Here is a 21,554-nt window from a genome sequence, read left to right on the forward strand (position 1 = left end):
TATAGTGCTTTTTTTTTTTAAGATTTTATTTATTTCTTTGAGAGAGAGAGAATGAGAGCCAGAGAGCACGAGAGGGAAGAGCATCAGAGGGAGAAGCAGACTCCCTGCTGAGCAGGGAGCCCAATGTGGGACTCGGTCCCGGGACTCCAGGATCATGACCTGAGCCGAAGGCAGTCGCTTAACCAACTGAGCCACCCAGGCACCCTTTCTTATAGTGCTTTTATGGGTTCTTTTTTCTATGATAACCTTTGAATCATCTGAATTTATCTTGATGTCAGGAGTGAGGTAGAGGATCCAGGTTTGTCGTTCAAATGTCTAGTCAATTTTTCCAACACCACGTGTTGAGTCTTCCTTATTGATTTGAAATGCTGCCTTCTTCATTGTCTTAATTCCCATGTGTGTTTCTACTTCCTTTCTGCTGGCTCTTCTGTCTTGTCCTGTGTCAAGGGCCACATTGAGAGAGAGAGAGAGAGAGAGAGAGAGAGAGAGAGAGAGACGGAGAGAGAAATAATTATATACAGTTGACCCATGAAAAACCCTGGGGTTAGCGGGGCCAACCCCCTGTGCAGTTGGAAAATCCACGTATAGTTTTTGACTCCCCCAAAACCTAAGGACTAACAGCCTACTACTGACTAAAAGCCTTACTGATAACGTCAAGTCTGTTAACACATATTTTGTATGTCATATGTATTCTATACTGTATTCTTACCGTAAGGTAGGCTAGAGAAAAGAAAATGGTATCAAGAAAATCATAAGCAAGAGAAATTATATTTACAAGACCGTACTGTATTTATTGGGGAAAGAAAAATCTACATATGAGAGGACCCACACAGTTCAAATCTGTGTTGTTCGAGTCAAATGCGTAGAGAATGTTTAATTTTATGTGTCTCCTTGACTGGGCCATGGGGTCCCCGGATTAAGCCTTGTTTCTGGGTGTGTCTGTGAGGGAGGGTGTTTCTGGATGAGATCAACATTTGAATCAGTGGACTCAGGAAGCAGATGGCCCTCCCCAACGTGGGTGGGCATCTTCCAATCTGGTGAGGACCTGAATAGAACAAAAGACAGAGGAAGGTGGAATTAGCCCCTTTCCCTGCCCCACTCCTTGAGCTGGGACATACCATCTTCTCCTGACTTCAGACTGGGATTTACACAAATGACCCCCCTGTTCTTAGGCCTCAGGCTCAGACTGAACTGGAGCCCTGGCTGTCTTGGGTCTCCAGCTCGCAGAGGGCAGGCTGTGGGACTTCTTAGCCTCCAGAGTCGTGTGACCTGATTCCTCATAATAAATCTCTCTCTCTCTCTCTCTCTCTCTCTGTGTGTGTGTGTGTATATATATATATATATATATATATATATATATATCTCCTGATCTATCTCTATCTCTCTATCTCTAGAGAGAGAGAGAGAGAGAGAGAGAGATCGCCATCCTATTGGTTCTGTTTCTTTGGAGAACCCTGACTAACACACACAGCCCTGACATCTTCAGAACCCCTTGTTCACTGGCAGATCCCCCTGACTTCCTCGGCCGAATGGCAAGTGAGAGATATTACCTTATCTACAGACCTTGGCCCTGGGGCCTCCAGGGGCCTGAGCCTGCTCTAGTGAAGGAGGGAGGCCCTGGGGGCTCACAAAGCTACCTGGGGACTTCTGGCATTTTCACTGGGGTTGGCCTCAGAGTTGGGAGGGGGTGATAGGGTAGGGTATGGAGGGAGTGATTGTGGTTCTCTTTGTGCTGCTGTGGGAAGGCCTTCAGGTTCTGGCCCGCAAGCTCCTCGGGGAAGGACTTGCACAGGCCAGGGGCCTATGAGGGACTCTGACCAAGGGGGCTGTTTTCTGAAGCAGGATGAAGGGGAACTGTCTTCTTGGGAGGCATCCAGAGGGCTCTAAGCTCTTTTACTCTTTCTTCAAGGGGCCTAGAGGGTTTCAGCCTAATGCGGGACCCAGTCCAGGAGCATTCTCCTGGGGATTGAAACTTAGGGCCTAGCCCAGAGGCACCACACTCTTCTTGACCAGGCCACCAAGATGCTGAGATGCCGGGATGCTGGGACGCAGGCTCAAAACCCATTTGTCTGTCCAGGAGAAGGGCGGGAAAGGGGGAAGAAATCCTACCCAAGTGAGAGTGAGAGGAAGTAATGGAAGGAGCAGCGTCTTCCCATACAGGGGCAGGACAGAACAGATCTCAGAGCAGGAGAGGGCTAGGCTGCAGGCCAGAGGCTCCCAGGAGCTAAGGGACGGTGCTTTTCTGGAAGGAGGGAGAGTCCAGTGCTGCTGAAGGGGCAAATCCAATGCAAAGCTTGCATTGGACTTAATGGCCAGGAGGAAGCCATACTCTGAGTAGTGTGTTTGGGGAAGGAGTGGGGCCTGGAGCTAGGTCGCTCTGGGTTGAGGAGTGAGTGGGAGGGCGGCAGGGAGTTAGAGCTGCGGCTGGGTGGGCTATGATATTTAGGGCCTTTTGAACATGGCCGGGTTGGAAGCCCCTGGGCGGAATCCATCAGAGGAGAGGCTGAAGGCACAAAAGAGAGGGGAGCTAAGTGGCAGCAGAACAGGGGGTGGGAGCTGTCGCCTCCAAGGAGAAGCCTGGGACAACCATGCTGGGGGAACAGGGAAGGGCCCGAGATCAGAGGGGAAAGGACGGCTCGGGCGGGGGGGGGGGGGAGGGTCAGTGAGACCATGCTCTGGTGGGGTGGTGGGACTTGCTCAGGGACCCCTCAACACTGCTGTCCATGCAGGCTCGGCCTCGAGGTCATGGCTGGCAGGGGTGGGCAGTGAGCCCTCCAGGTGGAAGATGCAACCAGTCCAGTGGGCTGAGCTCAGCTTTTCTTTGGGGGCTCAGACAGCCAGCAGAGTGGGGACAGCTGTGGCCCCCGGAGCCCTCTGGAAGGCTGAGGAGGTCTGACTGGGAGGGCTGGGTTGGGGGATCTACAGACATTCAGCCCCCCACGGGCTGTCTATGAGCAACAGTCACTGGGCAGGTGGGTCCAACACAGAATCAGGAAGGGCACCTGGCCCAACCCCTGATGCCCCTGGGCCCATTGGAGACAGGGGACTGGAGAGCTGGGCCTGAGTGCCCTGGCATGGCCCTGAGGTGAAGCTGGGGCCCGCTCGGAGCCTGGCACCCTGGGGCACTTGAGGGAACACTGGGAGTCCCAGTGAGGATGGCTCCTGGGGAGGTGCTGCCTGCGAGGGGCAGGGGGAGCAGGGGCAAAGACTGTGACACGGAGTGAGGCCTGGAGCGCAGTGACACCTGTAGGACACATCCATTACTCACACCTATAGGAGGGACGCTCTGCCGGCAGGAGCGGCGGGTGTGGAGCCCGCGGGCCAAGGGCGGGGCTTTAGAGTAACGACTGAGCCCACCACCCCTCTGGTCCCAAGGCTGCCCATCTTTGCCCTTAGTCACAGCCATTGAGAATGGTGGGTGGGGGCAACCTCTTGGAGCATTTTAGTCTCTATCGGACAGGACAGGATGCCTCGGTGTACGCGCCTCCCTCAGCCGCCGAAGCGTGCCGTTGTGGTGGACCATTTTGTACGTCCAGGAGTGAGGGTGTCAGCTCTCCCAGGCGGTTAGGGGCATGAATGTGAGGTATTCAGTTTGTGCTACAAGCGATGCCAACCAGCGCAGGGCAGGGGCCGCCCAACTAGCTTCCCCGCTACCTTTGGGGACGTGCGCTTCCACGGGAGAGGCACGCTCCCGGCCATCCTGTTGGGGCCCCTTCTGAATGAGGCCCGACCTTAAGCCGAATCCGTATTAAGCTCCGTGGCAGCCACTTTGTTGCTGTGGGGAAGTCCCGAGTGTGGAGTCACAGGAGTCCCTGTGGTTTTCGGGCTGTTGGAATCGGAAACAACCGGCAGCCAGCCCTCGTGGGGCAAAGGCCGGCCGGGAGTAGAGCGGAGGGGACCGGCCGGGGCCGGCCGGGGGCGGGGCAGCTGGTGGGGACTGAAGGGGCGGTGCCGGGACTCCAAGGGGGCGGGGCTTCGGAAGGGGTGGAGCTCGACGGGGGCGGAGCCCGACGGGGGAGGGTCGCGGGGCGAAGCGCCGGGGTAACTCCCCTTCCACTGCGGTCCCGGACTTGAAGCGGAGCTCGGCGGCCCTGGCGGCCCCGCCTCCGGGCCGCCGAGCTCCTCCCGCTCCGCATTCTGGGTGAACGGGGTTGGGTTGAGCCTAGGCTTTGGGAGAGGAGGTGGAGGGGAGGCGGCAAATCCCTCCTCTCCCGGGCCGTCTTTGCGAAGTGGCAGGACTTCACCCTCCCGTGCAGCCAACGTGCGGCCTGCCTCAGCGCCCCCCCTCTCCCGCGCCCTGTATGGGTGTCCTTTACATGGCAGGAATACGGATCTTTAATTGGGTCTGTCACCCCCTCAGTGGAAAGAGGCTGGGGTACAGAGAGTCTGGACTGGCGGTGCAAGTCGCCCCCTGCCCCCTGCCGCCAGTGCAGTTACTTCAGCGGCCTCTTTCCTTCTCGGTAAAATGAAGGCCGGGGAGGTGCGGGGCGGGGGGCGGGGAGATGACGTGCTTCACAAACTTCTTACCCTCAGCCCTCGGTGCAGCATCTTCCCGCGGCACAAGACACCGACCGAGCAGCCTCTCCAAAGAACCAAAGACATCAGCAGGCTTAGCTGACACGGGTGCGTCAGTAACGGATGCTCCCTTGACAAATGAAAACATAGAGGCACTTTTCTCCTGGCTGTTTATTACAGTACAAAGAAAAAACGCACTGGCTGGAAACAGACGCCAGATTTCAAATGTAGAGTCGAAGGGGGAGGTGGCAATTAAAACGTGATTACACAAGTCTGGGCACTGAGGAAAAGTTTACAGGACAGTGGGTGTGGGTTTTTCTATAACAGACACTTAAATATACATGACGATAATTGCAGATAAAAACCATCAAAGACAAACCCCAAGTCAACTATTAATGTTTACAGACTACCCCCCCACCCTCCCCCCCAACCACAGACCTTACATGAAAACAAATACTGAAAGGCTTTAAAACCAGGAACCTCTCACCTCCACCCTGCAAGGTGCCACTGGGGAAGTGGGAGCCTGGGGTTCTCTCTGTCTGAATGATCAAGAGAGGACACTCTGGATCCTCAGGGTGGACAGCGCGGCCAGTGTGCAGCTCACAGGCCCTCTCTACACCCCTCCCAAAGCCTCAGAACTCTTAGCCTCCTGGCAAATTGCCCCTGCAGGGCACTTGTAAAGCTTGCTGTAATATGCGCATCAGTTAAGAGCCAGCGGAGACAGGTTTGCAAGAGTTTCAGAATCACACAGGACGATAGCATTTTTAGTGAAAATGGCAATAAATGGCCAAGGGGTTTCTATTTGGCGTTTGTCAGTTTGTACAATGCCTCTTGGTCACATCCACATCTCTCACTGCATCAAAACCGTTAAGTGACTCAACCGCCTGGCTTCTAAGGTAGCACTGGAGCTTCACACGGGAGCGCTGGAGCAACGAACACAACCTGCGTATTGGCGACAGTGCATAATAAACACAAACAATGCATAATAAACACAACTCTACTGAAACAAAAGCCGTCACTTTATTTACAAAGTCACAAAATGAAGTATAAATACTTCTGTCATTAACGTTTAGGAAAACCATTTACAAAATTTTCAAATTATGTACAGGTAGCTTGAAAAATCACCAGCTTTCCATTCTGTCACAGGTAGAGAGAGGGATGAGCACAGGCGGATGCCACTCAGGTTGTGGGGAGGAAACAACTGGGTGGCTGTGCGGCGGGCGGTGGATTGGCCATGGCTCCACGCCACTGCCTAACGTGGTGAGGGCGCGGGGGTTTCTACGGGCACTTAAAGCCCCCCAGCGCTCTGGGGGGCAGCGGCGGCGGCGGCGGCGTGCTCTTCCAGAATGTCATCGATGAGCCTCAGGTTGCACACCCAGCCCTCCTCTGGGCTCCCACTGGGGCCTTTCAAGAGGGCTTCAAAGAAATCCACCTCACTGCAGTCAGGGGCTGAGAGCAGACCCTTTAGTGGGGGCGGGGCTGGGGACAAAAAGTCGTAGGGTGGCAGCTCAGGGGGGGTACCCATTCTGCCGAATGGACCTGGGGACTGGCTGGCGGCAATGGCAGAGGTGGCGGTGGCGGCGGCGGCCACAGAGCTTGGCGGCTCGATGCCCTGTATGGGACTCACGGGACCAAAGCTGGCCATGCCCTGCTGGAGGGACTTGGCGGCGTTGAGCACGGGCACGGGACCTCGCACCGGGCTCTGCCTGAGGCTCTGGTTGCCCAGCAGGCCGAAGCTGGGGCTGACCAGAGCAGCACTCACCTTCTGGCCAGGCCTGCCTCCTGGGGCCACCTGACCAGGGGGCACGGCTGCCTGCTGCGATGGGAACGTCGGGGCTACCAGGGGAGCTCTGGCGGGCGCCTTGGTGAAGATCGAGTTGCTATCAAAGTGCGGCTGGATGCTACGGTCTATGCGGCTCAGGGGGGGCTCCCTCGAGCCCGCTGTGGTCCCAGCCACCGCCGCGGCCGCCGCCCACGCGGCATCATTGAACACTGCAGGCATTCTTGGCACACAGGGCTGTCTGAGCTGGTGGGGACTTGGGAGCTGGCTGCCCAGGGGTCTGGGACAGAACCCAGGCAGGGGCGCTCCTGAGGGGGCCGCCTTGGGAATCTGTGGACGACGGCTGCCCGGGGGGTTCTGGCCCGGGCGCGAGGGTATGGGGAACGGGGGGTTACGGTGGAAAATTCCTTGTTGCTTGCCCAGAGTCGGCGAGGCCATGCCCATGCCCTCGCAGCTCTGGTGCCTGGTGGGTGGGATCATTGCTGGATTCGGATTGTTCTGAAGGAGCCCAGCTCTGGGTGGCATCATGGGCTGACTGGATGGGGGGCTTGCCTTGGTCTGGCTACACTTGGAGGTGACTTGTTCTTGGACGGCTACAGAAAGAGAGAAGTGGGAGGTCAGTGCCACAGTCATCCTCAACTTGGGCTGCATCGGCTGGCAGGCGGCCCCTGCCACGGCACCAACCTCTTGCCTTCTGCCCTTGGCTCCCCAGCTCTTCTCAACTCCCCGTCTTCCGCCACCCTCAGCTGACTGCAGTTCCTCTGGGAAGCCCTCCCAGACTCCCCGGGTCGGTGCCCCCAGCTCCCCCACAACACACGCACCAAGAGAAGATCACATCGGACTGAAAATGCCAGCTTATCGGTCTATTTTTTTCAGGTAGATGGTAAGCTCCCCAAGGCCAGGGTCTGGGTCTGCTTTTATGTTCAGCACTCTGTACGCAGGCCTGGCACTGCGCACGCCTTGGCAGAGGGCCACTCCTTGCCGATGGCCTTCCTGGACCTTGTCTGTCCTGTCACTGCAGCTGAAGCATGCCTGGCATGCTACTCCGGCTTGGGCAGCTGGGACATTCAGCTGGTGCCATGCCCAAAGGAACGGGGGTTCTTGCAGGAGAACGGAGGTGGCCCTGGGCTAAAACGAAGAAGCTGACCAGCTGCTGGAGGGCAAGCAGCCTCCCCCAGCCCCAGGTTAAGAGTCTTCTTGGCCTGGCCCAATATCACTTCACTGGCTCGTAGGGATTGTTTAACACTCATCTCCCCGGCTAGGCTGGAAGCTTCACGAAGTGGGGACCATGCCTGACATTTTTTTTTGTTAACTGCTGTATCCCCGGCCAATAAATGTGGATTACATTCGTAGCTGCCATGGTAGGGTGGGGACCCCTGCTATCTGTGGAGGCTCCGGGAGCCCCTGCCACAGACTCTTTGAGGAAGAGCGTCCCCAACCCCTGCTCCACTGTCCATGCCTGAGAGATGGCTCAGGAACACTGAGAGTGGAAGGTCACCCCAGCAGTGGCGAGGACAGGACCAGAACCCTGAAGGTGTGCCTTTCTCCTTTCGAGAATAACTGCTTTAAGGGGCCTGACTCAATTTAGTTAATCTCTTGACTTAAGTTTTGATTTTAGAGTCATTAAAACCTGGCTTTCGATCGGGATGCTGCTGAAGCTTTCAATGTGGGGTCGATCCAGCCTGCGTGCTGTTTAACTGAGTTGCAGACCTCCCTTCCCTCCCTCAGCGCTTTCAGAAACACTGACAGCGACTGCTTACTCTGCAGTGAGTTCTCACCCCTCACCCCCTGTCCCCCTACCCCCCCCCAACCCCCGCCTGCCCCTTTGGGAACAATGACCTTAACTGCTTACCTTGAAATTGACTCATCTGTTGGGCAATATATGCACTCCGCTGTTCAGGGGTCATTGCCGTAAGACCTGATCTCTGCTTCTCTTGCTAAACAGAAGATGAGAAAGACGTGTTAGACGGGGGCTACCAAGAAAATTAGCCTTGGGATTGCTGTGTGGGGGCCCAGGACTTGGCTTTGGTGTAGCAGAAAGCATGAGTGAACACATCAACACACACTTGCATGCATGCCCCGCCCTCCCGAGCAAAATTTCACAGGTATAAACAAAAGTAGGATTCTGCACCTGGGTTAAAAAATCAACTGCGACAGCATAGGATGGGGCAGGAGAGACAGAGTTTAACAGCAAGAGCACACAGAGAAAAGGTTCAGGCATTTTGGATGTCCTTCTGCTCAGGATGGGTCAGCAGTGAGATGTGGTCACCAAAAGAGCAAATGTAACATTAGGCTGCATTAATAGAAGCAGAGTATGTCGAAGGAGGGAGGTGACAGTCCTGCACTCCTCTGCCTTGGCCAGACCATGTCTACAGTGCTGACAAGAGTCTGGGCGTGCCAGTCTCAGGGAGACCCAGATGGACTGGCTGCACTGTGAGCGCACTAACTGATAGGGGTAGGGCTCGCACCCGGAACTGTGCAGACCACGAATGGCTGAGCAAACCAGGGATGCCGTGGATGGGGCAGAGCAGACCCTGGGCTATGTGGCGGTGGGTACCCAGACTCTGCAGGGCTGTCATGGGGAAAGGGCCCAGACTTGTTCTGGGTGGTCCTGGCACGAACGGCAGGATGATCACACGGTCAGATAAATGCACTGTCTGCCACCCAGCATAGCCACTCGCTGCCAACTTCCCTTCATTCTCCTGCCTGGCTGGAGCATGGGCAACTGGGATGAGCTTCCCGTCTCCATCACAGGGGCAGCTGGTGGGGTAGGGGAGGGGCCAAGCTTCAGGGCCGCAGGCCCAGCACGGAGTCTGGGAGTGGCTCAAGGAGACAGCCAGCAGAGAACCGGACGAGGGCCCCGCAGGCACGACTTGCCCTGAGACCCTCAGCCATTCGGTGTCAGGTTGTGAGTGGGACCCAGGTCCGACTCCCAGTGCAGTGCTCACCCACTGCCATCTCTCTCCCCTTCTCAGGAAGCCTGCTCGATAGGGTGCTGACAACCAAGGCAGCTCCGTCAGGGAGGATCCCCCCACCTTAGTCCACTTGTTGAGCTGCATCCCCCCAGATGCCAGAGGACTTGACCTATAACACGGGCTGCCTGGCAGGACCTGCATTTCTGCCCTCAGTGGGGCTAGTGTGGGCTGGGCCGGCGGAGGGCTGGCGCCTGGGGAGAATGCTGGGCTCCCAGGCCTGCCAAGCCTTAGAGGACAGACCCCAGGCACGGGGCAGGCAGACGACACCAGAAGCCGTTTCACCGTCCTGTCCTTAGCCTGCTTCCTATCCGGGCCCTTGCTCCCCTCCACTGGGGCCACGCCTCGGGCGGCCCATGGAGCTGCCCTTTTCCTGCTAGAACCTGGGGGGGCCGGGGCCAGCCCACCCGTGCTCACTGTCCTGAACGGCCTGCGCTCATTCTTTCACATCCTCCTCAAGGTCCGCCCTGCTATGTCATTCCAGTTAGGGATCTGGCCACTGCGGAGCATGGGGGGGTCACATGACCGCCCCAGACAGGAAGTGAGGCTTGGAAGCTAGGCTCTGCCTGCAACACTGGGGGCAGCCCTTTCACGTCTGTTCTTCCCTTGGACCCTTATGCCAGCCCTCAGAGATCTGGGCAGAAGATCTACGGCCCCAGCTTATCATGTGACATCTGAGGCTCGGAGAGGTTAAATGACATGCCCAGAGTGACACAGCTAGGAAGCGCACTGTCTCCCAACTGCAGACCCAGTGCTCAGGCCTCTCTAGCCTCTTCGGCCCACTGCTTCTGGGGACCAGCTGCTTCTGGGGACTGGTTCCTGTGGCTGGCTGGGTCAACATCAACCCTAAATCCGTCCCCACCGTCTGCCCCATCAGTTTCCTCAAACACCGAAGTTGTACAAGGGTGGGGGGGGGGGGGTCGGGGCAGGTGGAGGCCACAGAGCACAACCAAAGAAAAAGCAGGGGAAGGGTGGAAGAGTCCAAAGGGAAGGCAGTAGAGAGGAAAGGCACCCCAAGGGCACAGGAAATAAAAGAGAAGGCTGGGCTGGGGCAGGGGTCAAAGGGTGGAGGAACTGGGTGGTGTTGGCCAGATGAAAGAGAGCGCTTCTCCAACAGTCTAGAGTTACAGGGACCAGGGGACGTTGGCTGGTGTTCATCCAAGGAAACACAGAATCCGGAGCTTCCCGAGTTTCAGGGAAACTCTGGTCAGCGGAATGGCTACAGAAACTCCCAAGTTCAAATGGCACGTTGGCACCGGGCCTGCGGGGCTGGGCCTCTGGCATCCTGGGACACCGCCATCAAGCAGGAGTCTCTTCACTAGGCCTGGTCTTGTTGGCCCCGGGCAGAGGAGGCCTCCCCAGGAGGCTGCTTCCTTTGTTTTGCAGACGGAGGCCCCCATCCTTTGTTCTGAATCAATGTGCTCCAAAGATAAGCCCCAAGAAAACAGTTGTTGCCTTTTGACACTGACAATTAGAATCGTTGGAAAATGGAGAAAACAGGAAATGACAAATGTTTTCAGTGACCAGGAGGAAGTGATGGCTGAAAGTTGCTGCTTAGTGACGGACGCTTGTGAAGGATGGCTCAGGCAACCTGTGGCTGTTCCTAAGCATGGTTATGGAGCAGATCATCAAATGAGTCATTTTTCTAGGGCTGCAGTTGTCATGGTGCTCGGTGCTATTGTGCCAGGAGACACCGACCGGGCAGTGTCAGGTGAGTGCTGTGTGAGCCCGGGTGTCCTTCCCCCATGGTGGTCACTGTGCTGGGCCTGGGGCCATCAGGAAGTCTCCCAGAGAACTAGGGCCCCAGTTCTTTCCTGTCACCCCCCCCCCCCCCCGCCCCGGTCCTGCTCGGCCAAGGTGCCACATTCACAGACAGGTCTCAGGCAGGACAGGCAACCCTGGAAGCTCTGGGGCTGCCTTTCTAGAAGCTTCATGCTGATGCCCAGGAAGCTGCAAAGCCCTCACCCAACTCTGGGGGCTCATGGAAGGGCTAGTGATTCATCTGTGTGTGCTAGGCCAGAGAGAGAGGGGTGAGAGGCTGGCCTGGACCCCACCACTGCCCCCCGACTCGGCTGAGCCTCACACAGCAGCCCCCACTAGCAGGCCAGGCCGGAAGCTGCGTCGGCTTCTTCCTTCAGCCACCTCCTGTAAGCCTGGATGCTTCCTCTCCACTGCGGGGGAAGAAGGGTCTCCTCACAGATTCAGCCACTTAATCAGGCAGAGGAGGTTGGGGAGAGGCAGAAGGGCAGATGACCAGCAGGATTCACACCCAGAGGCCTGCAAAGGGTTACTGGATGTTGGCCAGATTCAGACTGAAGTTATTCCCCCCAGTGCCCCCAGGAGGAGAGCGTTCTGACTCAGAAGGGGATTCCAAAGGAATAGCTCCTGGGGGATGGCAGGGAATGGATTCGAAGCCTTGCTTTGTGCAGCACACTGAGGCTGGGGGGAGGGGAGCAGGAGCGCGGGAAGTCGGGGGGGGGGGGGGGATCTTTTTCTACCTTTAGGTAACTAGGCTTCCTTTCCAAGCAGACCTGCCCCCTGAGTATCCCCACGGGGAGCCAGCCTGCCACACAGCAGAAGGCACTCAGCTATCTTAAAGGTTCAAAGGTTAATGAGCTCTACTGCACATGTTTGTTTGTGTATTACTCCACTAGGAAAAAACACCTTCTTTTGTAGTTTCTGGAAGCCAAATTTGGAAACAACTCACCCACCTTTCTGACCTATCCTTTGAAATGACAGGGAAGACAGCATTCTTGCTGGAGAGCATGAAATCAAGATTGGAATTCTTGGGGCTCTTACACCCATGAGGATGGGGATGCCTGAGACCCATGGGCTCTGGCTCCCCGGTAGCCTGTGGATGAAGGGAATGCAGACACTTCCCACTGGGAGCCCTGTTGGAGGGGGTGCTGATGCTCTTGGGATCCGATTCTTCACCAGTATCCTTTGGAAACCATAGGGGCTTCCTACAGTGAACGACAGGCGAGGTTCCTTGTTTCCCGGTGCCTCCTAACTCTCAATGCCCATGATCGAGTTTCTCCAGAAGGCCTCCAGAATGATGGGATTGAGGAGTGTGCCATCAAGCCACTTCTCTCTGTCGACTGCTGAGGCCAAGATCTGGCCCTCTTGCGTTGCCTCTGCTCAATGTCCTTCCTGGCCCGGAGTGCACCCAGCGAGCTGTGGGCCTCTGGCGCTGGAGCCCCGGGAATGAACGTGCTCAAATACCGGATGGGAAGATGGGGTTTACTTAGCAGCCCGGTAAGTCCCTCTGTCAATCAGCGGGCACACATTTCTTGGGGGATGGCGCTGGGCTTCTCATTCTTACGGACCTTATAATGGAGGGGGAGGCTGACAAGACACAAGTCAATTAATCAAAGAAGATCACTTCAGATGGTGACACATCTTCTAAAGAAAATTACGGCAGAGTGAAGGGCTCAAGAGCGGGTGGGCACGGCAGAAACCCTGAGGGTGTTCTGCTGGCGTCTTTCTGGGCCCCTTGGGCCCCTCCGGGACCCTGGCGTAGGGGCCCCGGGGCTTCGCCCACGGAGAGGCTGGGGCTCTGGGGTCTGGACCAGTCTGAGGCTGACTCTAAGGGCTTCACAAAATCAGTGCCATCACCAGCAAAAAGCAGAGAGCTGTAGGTCAGCTGCTTGACTCTCCAGTTTCTGTCTTTCTACTTGATCTCCAACTCTATTCGGATTCCTCCTCTGTCTCGGTGGTTTCAGGGCGGCCTGGTCCCGGAAGGGCTTGGTCTAAATGCTGGGAATGATCCCGGGGCAGAGGAACCAAACATGTTTGCAGCTCGCCTTTCTTCTTCGCCTGCGCTGCCTGTGTCCTCCGTCTCACACTGAGTCCGGCCTTCCTGAGTCGCCGGCTGAGCTGGTGCGACAGCCCGTCCCTCAAAGCCCCCGCGGAGCGCCCAACTTCCAAAGCTTCTTAGGGAAGTTTTGAGGGCCGAGCATCTGCCTGGCCCCCGTCCCCTGCTGGGCGGAGGGCGTTGCCTTGGGAAGGGACACAATAAGGCAGGGGAAGAGGACTCTGAGGCAAGCTAGCTGGGGTCCCTCTCAACGTCGGACTCGTGAGGGAAGGGAAAGGCAGGGAAGACTGGGGTGGGGCCCGATGACACCCGGAGTGGACCACGTCCCCGTCCAGTTTTGCTAATTCTGTTTGCCTGGCAGCTTTGACTTGGACAGGATTTCTCCTGTTCCCGCCGGATACTGAACAGCTGAAGAGCACACTGAGCAAAGGGGCAAAGAGAGAGGCATCAATAGACCTTGAGCAGAAGGCTCTGCTTGTTCTTTCCATCGGGGCCCGGCGGCCTAAGGAGAACAAGGCCGTGTGTACCAGAGCAGAATTTCCATTAAAGGCCAGAATCCCGGAGGCCCTTTCAGCCTGATGACCATCTTCTGATCACTATCACTTAGCGAATGCTCATTTCTCCAGTTTTTTTTTTTTTGTTTTGTTTTGTTTTGTTTTTTTCTGCAGACAGGGCAGACGTCCCATGCACCCTGCTATTTCATGCACCAGAGCAACAGCTCGGCGGTTCAAAGGGTGTTCTCAGCAAAGGCCCACTCTGGCTGGCGTCCACCATCTTGCTCCCGTGACCACTGATGTGACTCTGCAGGGCAAGTCAAGCCATTCCTTCTAGACTCCAGGGGACGATCCAAGCTCACAGCCACCGTGGACCAGGCTTGGCTTGGCTTCCTTTGGCCTGCTCTCCTCCGGCTGCCGGTGCTCCAGTGGGCTGGTCTGACTTCCCACTTCTAGGGTGCACAAGTCTTGGCTGGGGTCAGAGCACCCCTTGGGGGTGCGGAGTCCACAGCGGAGCTTGCAGGAGAGGCAGTTCCTGAACACCCACTGGGCACAGAGCAGGCAGGCACTGGGGGAGGTCCGGAGGTGCAGAAGGCCCAGCCCCTGTCCCCCTTTGGGCTCACAGTCTGGCCGCAGGGACAGACAGGCAGGGAAGGACCCAGGGTGCTGGGAGGCTTACCGCAGGGAGGGGGCAATTGCACCCGGGGCGACCCCCACTCATTTCCCCGCAGGTGAGGCTCAGGCGCCTGGAGCACTCTGCTTGCTTGGGTGGTCCCTGTGCCAAAGACCGGCCAGGACACAGTGGAGAAAGCACTAGAGATCCCTCCTAGGTGTACAGAGCTTTATGGGCTGTCACCTCCTGTGTTCCTCCCAACAACCCTGTGAGGCAGGCGGGCAGGCTGAGCAGGGGACTGTGCCCCGGTTGGCAGATGAGGAAGCGCGGCTCAGGGGAAGTGACTTACCTACAGCGTCGCAGCTAGGCAGTGGCGGAGCGGGCACCTGCCTCCAGGCCTTCGGATCCCAGCCGCCCCAGGGCGCTGCCTCTGAGGTACTGTACGAGGAGGTGACTCGGGCCAGCTCATGAGCAAACGAGCTGCCGGGCAGGAAGGACTCGCTCCCCGGGGCCTGGCAGGATGGGGGCTGTCGCCCGAGGCTGACCTGGGGGGGCCTGGCTTCCCCAAGCTTGCAGGCTTTGTCTACATGAGTCTACAACAACCGATTGAACAATCCATCAGCTGCTTGGCCACAAAATGCTGCTGACTGATCTTGTCACTGCCATGACTGCCTGCCTAGCTGGGTCGTGTTTGGCTGCCGTGGTTACACACACCAACTGGTCTGGGGCAACAAAACCAAACAGCTTTGCAGTCTTAATTGCCTTGGGTCACAACCTCCTTTGAGAATCCACTAGAAACTATGGTCTTTCTCCACAGAAAACAGCACTCCCAGTGGTGTTTCCCCTCTCCCAGCCCACCAACATTTTACATATAATTTCAGGGGTTTTCTGGACATTCCCACCCATCCATGGATCTCAGTTAGGGATCCTCTGCCTTGATCAGTCATTGTCTTGTTGGAAACGGGAAGGAAGCCAGGTCGGATAGCTGGTTCATCGGCAATGACCTCGACCAATCCCGATCCCTCCCGCCCTCTTCCCGCCCCCCCCTTCCCCAACAGAGCACAGAGTTCTGAACTGGTGTGCAGGTTTGTGTGTGTAGAAATGCTGAGGAATCTGCAAAACCAAATGGTGAGTGCAAAACCAAACAGTCAAGTGTAAACCCCACCACAGCCGAGTCCTGAACTTGTAGCCCTCACTGTACTTCACCTTGCCGGGGCCCCAAGGCTTTGGGACTTGGGTGTGTGTGTGTGGGGGGGGACCTTTCCTTGCCGTCACGTTTTAGATGACAGGGACTTTGCCAGAAGGGAACCTATGACCCAAATTCTTTCAGCCAAAGGCATTTTTAGAAAACCTCACACTTGATAACCGGGCTCTTCCTTCTACAGGACACGGCCTCCTCCCTCTCACGCTGGACCGCCTGGGCTGCGAGTCCTCATCCGTGTCTCCTAGCGTCCTGGTACAGAGGGAAATCTATATCCCCCAAACTAAGTTAAACGGCTGGAATCAATTCAATTCATTGCAACAAACACTTACTAAGCACCTCCTGCGCACAAGTCCCCGCAATGGATGACAGGCCACTAGGTATTTGGATGTCCCATTCGAAGCAACGAGAAAAATCGCCACCACTGAATTTATCGAGCATTTGCTCGGCACCAGGCACTGACCCAAGTGCTTTCGACATCTGGTCTCACTCAGTCCTTTAAGCAGCTGTCTACGAGGCAGGAGCTATTATGGTCCGTATTTTATGGATGAACACACTGAGGCCCAGAGAGGTTAACTAAGTTGCCCAAAGTCACACAGCTAGTTAGTAGGAGAGCAGGATGCAAACTCGGGTTTGCCTGGTTCCCAAGCCCACACGTGGTTTGCCACGGAGTGTGTGTGTGTGTGTGTGTGTGTGTGTGTGTGTGTGTGTGTGCTCAGTCATTAGCTTACCAAATTGCAAAACGAGTTTTGAAATGTAGAAACTACTGAAACGCACCATTTAGAAAAGTTCAGGCAAAGTGTTACGAGGGGGCTCCAGACAAATTCCTAAGAACAAATTATAAATACTTAAAGAGGGGATCGGGAAGACAATCAAACTACCTGGAGGGTTTCAGAGAGTACACTCGTCCCCCAGACAGATACAAAATCAAAGAACAACACAAAATATCCTTCGCAAGTAAACTCAGCGCACTTGGGAAAGGAAACTTCCTCGCCATTCTGACGGTATCCAGACTGTGCAGGGAGCCCAGCGCCCCTCCTCTTGGGGTGGGTCATCCCTACAGAGCCAGCTCACTGGCCCCCTGCAGCTTCAGTTTGTCCTTGGAGCAAAGTCATCCGGGACTCGAGCAGAAACGTGGCTTTCTACAATTGACAATTCTTTGTGCCCGCATACCTAGCTCCTTGATCATTCTAAACGCTATTTTATAGCCACGTTGGAGTTTTTACAATCCCCAAATGCAAATATTACCAGAGCTCTGATTGCCCGCCCATGATGCCACAACCTCAAAGCAATGAATAGGGCTTATTTGGAGGGAATTGAAGCACCTTAAGCTTTTGCTCAGGAATCCCTGGTAGCTTCATGGGACTTATAGGGTATTAGTGACGGGTCAAGAAACAGGACCCCCCCCCCCCCAACCCCGCATCAGTGTTAACATACGCTTGCAGTGCCTTCGTAGTCCAGCAGGCGCAACAATCTGCAGATGGCACGTGGACACTACCCACGGTGGAGGATGCCCCAACACGGTGAGCGGTTCTATCTGGAGCCACTCACTCAAGGGGAGCAGAATGGGAGCAGCCCTTGGCGAACCATTCCAATCCCCAGTTGAAAAGTGAAATCAATAAAACAGATGAGATTCAAATCTGCACTCTGACGGAGTAGGTGCTTTATAACCGATGCTCATGCATCTTCTCTGTTTTATTTAATTTGGGGGGGAAAAAACCCCTGCTTATCACACACCCTATAAATGTGAGGCCCAACTTTCAAGGAAAAGGCTGTTAGGGACATCTTCAACTCCCCGAGGTTTCCAAACGTAAGGTAAATCCATCTCTTTTTTTGGTACCACCGAAAATCCCGGAAAAGCAAGTCAATTAACAATTATCGGTGGGCACGGTCACTAGCTCTTAGACTGGCTGGTTCCACCTGAGTCCAAATTTCGCAGAAGTAGACCATGGGATGGATAGTGTCTGATAGTCGTAGCGCCTCATTTCACAGAACTCACATCCACTCAGCTCCCTGGGTCTGGGCTTTCCATGCTTGCCAGAGAGCTTGATGGACTGAGGTTGGCCAAGGGTCCCTCCCCACTGAAAAATCCGCCAATGGCTTGCAGCTGCCTAGGGATGCAAGCACAGCCTGCTAAATTCTGTTCTTTGGGCTGTCCATAAGCTTGGCCTCCCGTCCTCACAGCAGCACTAAGAGCCGGGTTTCATGTTCCATACTGCTATGTTCTCTGCCCTCCAATCATGCCAGGCTCAGCTCATCAAAGGCCACCATGTGTGTTCCGCCCTCTGAGCTGGCGCCCCTTGATTCGCCCAGCCTGGAATGCACTTTCTCCCTGTTTTCGCTCTGGGACTCCCGCACGTCCTTTGAGACCCAGCTCCTCTACCCTGACCTTACTCCGTTAGGGGTTTGGCGTGATGAGCTGGGCACTCGGGAGATGGTAATCTGGTGAGGACTGGGCTAGCCTCTCTCTAGGATGAACGTTAATGATAAACAGAGACTCGCCCCTCATTTAAACACGTCTATTCATCCCTTTTCAACCCTGTTGCGTTAATGAAACCCATCGATAGAACAGAGTGGGATTGTAACCACACCGTACAAATAACCTCAGCTAACAAGGAAGCAGAGGTAGGTTTACCCAGGACACACGGTGGCAAGGGGGCGTACAGACCTGGATCTGATTTACAGAGTGGCTAAGACCCAAGCAACTCCTGGGTTTGGAAGTCCAGAGGCTCCTTCCCTGCACCCGAAGAGGAGCAGTCCGAGGTGTCCTCCTTCGTTTACACTGGAGTAACTCCACCTCCTTGGCTATTCTGTGACGTCACTGTAGCTCGAATGGGCTCTGGGGCATGAAGCGAAGGTTATGACTAACCCCCATAAACGTTCAGCTGCTTTGCAAGAAGTGGATGGCTGTTCTAACTCTATAAATTATTGACTAGATCAGATATTGGTCCAGTCTTCTCCACCACGGAGCTTCGAAAGGAGGCGTATGTGTACTCACAAGGTTATGGTTGTGTACTGTACTTCCACTGGCTTCTGGGAGCTTGCAGATTCCCAGACTGAATCATCCAGCAGTTCAGGCAAGGAACCTTGAGCTCCTTTCTTTCTTTTCTCTGGCCTTTACTAACCGTGTGACAGAGGTGAGCAGAGAAAGCCCAAGAGAAGGAACTGGAGATGTGGCACATATGACAGAGACTCTCAGAGCCCAGGGTCCTTCGGGGCTGAGCCGACTTCAGAAGCCAGCTCGTCGTTCAAAGTCACAGGTGAGATGAATGTACTAGGGTACTAAATGTTATCCAGATAACCCAAAGAGGTCAAGGCAGAGCTGTGGAAGAAGCTGAATCTTGGGGCAAATCGGTGAATGTCCCTACATGTCAAACAGAAGTGACAGGAGACAATTTTGTAAATTTGAAGTAATGCATTGGGAAGACAGGAAAAATGTAATGTAACTTCTTGGCTTTTTGTTTGCCATTGCCCTACTTGGCCAAGTGCAGAAGGCATTTCAATCTATCACAACCAGCTGTCTATTAATAATAATACAAGAAAGCTATACAACTCAAGTCTCAGATTTTGTAAGGTATAAAATCCCAGAAGCTCTATAGGCAGCATTGTCCGACAGAACTTTCTGAGACGATGTCGAATCATCCTCCCAGGAAGAAAAGAGTGCTCTCTCTACCTACGCTGTCCAACATAGTAGCCATTGGCCACATGTGGCAACTGAGCACTTGAAATGTGGCTAGTGCAAATGGAAAACCGAATTCTTAATTTTATTTATTTAAATTGATTTAAATTGATTTAAATAGCCCCATGGGGTTGCTGGCTAAGTACTGGAGAGCACAGCTCTTTGGCGTAGGGGCTAAGAGGGCACGCAGGCCCTGGAGAGAGGTCTGGGCTGGAACCATGGACTTGTCGCCTCAGAGCTATGTCATTGGGAGGAAGTTACTAACTCTTCTGTGCCTCGACTTCCTCATCTGTGAAAGAGAGGTCGTGGCTGCACATTATTCACAGTGTCGTAGGGGTTATGAAGATGACTCGAGCGAACACCTGTTCATGCCTGTTGCACGCACTCTCTGAAGATTAGCTAGTGGTAGTCTTCATTACCAATAATGCCTCTGCCATGTATTGAGCAACTTGCCCAAGGTCATTCATTAGTAAATGCCAGAGCCTGGTCTAGAACCCAGATATTGTCTGACTTCAAAGCCCACGACCTGAGTTTTGCACGATCAAATTGCCCGACTGAAACCTTTGCTATTATAATAAGCAGACCAGCAGGGAGAAGATTCTGGAAGGCCGCTAGGGTTCCACAGCTGTGGGATGGCTGCTGGGTTGGCTACTGTGTGACCCACGTGTTTTGTTTTGTTTTGTTTTGTTTTGCAACAGCTGTATCCTAAAATTAGGAGAAATCTGAGTTGGGGTATTTCTGTTATGACCACGTGGTACAGGGGGTGGGAGGGAGCTAGGGCTCACTGAAGAGATTCTGCCAAGAACTCTAGGGTAGCACCAATCCCCCCCGCTGGGTGGAGCTTTCCTGTAAATTTGCATTTTGTTAAAGTGTCCTTGGAGCAGGGTATTCCCTATGCAAGAGCTGGAAGAGTTTGAGGTTTTCTGGGATTTTTCCCTTTATAAATGTATATAATTTAACTTCAATTTTTTGAAGTTTAAATGTCTGGCGCTGACTAAAATTGACGGAGTCCCAAATCAAATTCACTTGGTCAAATCAAGTCCTCAGACTTGGAATTTAGATTAAGTTCAACTGGTAAACAGCTACTTTGCTGAGAGAACACAAAAAGGCAAAATCAATAATGTATACATCAATTACAGAATGAAGGAATAAATATCTTTTCTGCAGCATGAATCCCAGTGAGTAGGCAGGTGGCCTGCGAATCAGCCAGGCTAGAGCCTGGGATGCCCCTTGGGGGCTCCACAGCACCAGGCGCAGAGCCCGTCGGCAATCCTCTGCCGATATTTCGGCTGGCCATTTTCTGTGGGGCCCTTTTGTAGTGTGGCCAGTGCTGTGCCTGCTGTCAGCAATGCTGGGTGATTAGATAGGAAAGCTGTGCTTGGTCAGGCTAGGTGGGCCCCTGGGAATCATCCCAGGAGCAAGGTGAGGTCAAGAGCACTGCTGTGGAGGACGTCAAGGGCTGGGTAAAGGGGGAGGGCATCGAGGCTTTCTGGAATCCAGAGCCGTGGCAGCCAGAAGAGGCCTGTGGCACGAGTTGCTCTGAAGCTTCTGGAAAGTTCCTAGGGTCTCAGGATGATGACAGTGATGGCAACACCTACCACGTGCTGAGCGTGTACAATGTGCCAGGCGCTGAATTAAATGCCGCAGTTTCATGTAATCCCCTTTAATTCCCAAGGCAACCCTGAAAGATGGGTACCTTTACTTTTCCTCATTTTATAGGGAGGAAAATAAGGCTCCGAGAAACGAAGTGACTTGCTCCAAGTCCACAGTAGGTAAGGGGCAGAACTGGAAGCCAAACTTGGGTCTGACCTACTCCCAAATTCAGGCTCTTGATTACAAATACTAAAAATGTAATGTCCAAAGCCTACCCCTTATGCTTATGCATACCCACATTCTTTCCCCACCACTGTACCTGCTGGGTACAGTGAGCACTGCTGACAGGCCCCAGGGTGCCAAAGGAGCCATCCAACTAACTATCACATTCGGGCAACCGAGGAAGGGAGCGGCAGGATTTCCTTTGGAGACTTCCGGATTTAGACAGCTGATTTAATGCAAGCATCTAACTTCGCTCCCTCCCAGAGCCCCGCTAAAAGTGCAGTAAGGGTTTTGTTTTGTTTTTAAAGACACAATCCCACAAGGATAAGGCCAACAGGAGAGGAGACAACAGCACCATAGTTTCCCAAGTTAAAGAATAGCTAGAACCAAGGATAACTGACTACACAGCCCGAATCACAAGACATCAGAGGGGAAGGTGGAAAAGTAGCTTGGTCTGGATGGCTGAATCTTCGTCGGGCTCAGGAACAGGGGCCCCAGGTTGTCTCTGGAAGGGAGATGAAGTGGATGGAGGGGCCCAACGTAATGGGGTAGAGCCTGGATCCCCTCCCCCACTCTACGTCCGTGAGTATTTGCCTCTCCTCGGCCATGGCAGAGATCTGGCTTGATCATTTGCTGCTGAATTCCTGCTCTGCCTTCTAGATCCTGCTCCC

At 54.6% G+C, this 21,554-nt stretch overlaps 1 protein-coding gene across 4 annotated transcripts in view; it reads right to left on the minus strand.

Moving 5' to 3' along the window:
* Window positions 1-4,675: 4,675 nt before the first annotated feature.
* MAMLD1 (mastermind like domain containing 1) overlaps window positions 4,676-21,554 on the minus strand; it is a 119,603-nt gene continuing 102,724 nt past the window's right edge. For 3 of the 4 annotated variants that reach the window (XM_027608013.2, XM_027608014.2, XM_027608012.2), the window contains exons 4-5: window positions 8,148-8,232; window positions 4,676-6,888 (exon numbers count right to left, since the gene is read on the minus strand). In XM_027608013.2, coding sequence (XP_027463814.2) covers window positions 5,804-6,888; window positions 8,148-8,232 — 1,170 coding nt within the window. In that variant the 3' untranslated portion in view covers window positions 4,676-5,803. Of the gene's footprint in view, window positions 6,889-8,147; window positions 8,233-14,537; window positions 14,782-21,554 lie in introns of all 4 variants that reach the window. The other variant, XM_027608016.2, reaches the window with a different exon arrangement.

The sequence above is a fragment of the Zalophus californianus genome, chromosome X, assembly GCF_009762305.2.
Source record: "Zalophus californianus isolate mZalCal1 chromosome X, mZalCal1.pri.v2, whole genome shotgun sequence".
Classification (NCBI taxonomy): domain Eukaryota; kingdom Metazoa; phylum Chordata; class Mammalia; order Carnivora; family Otariidae; genus Zalophus; species Zalophus californianus.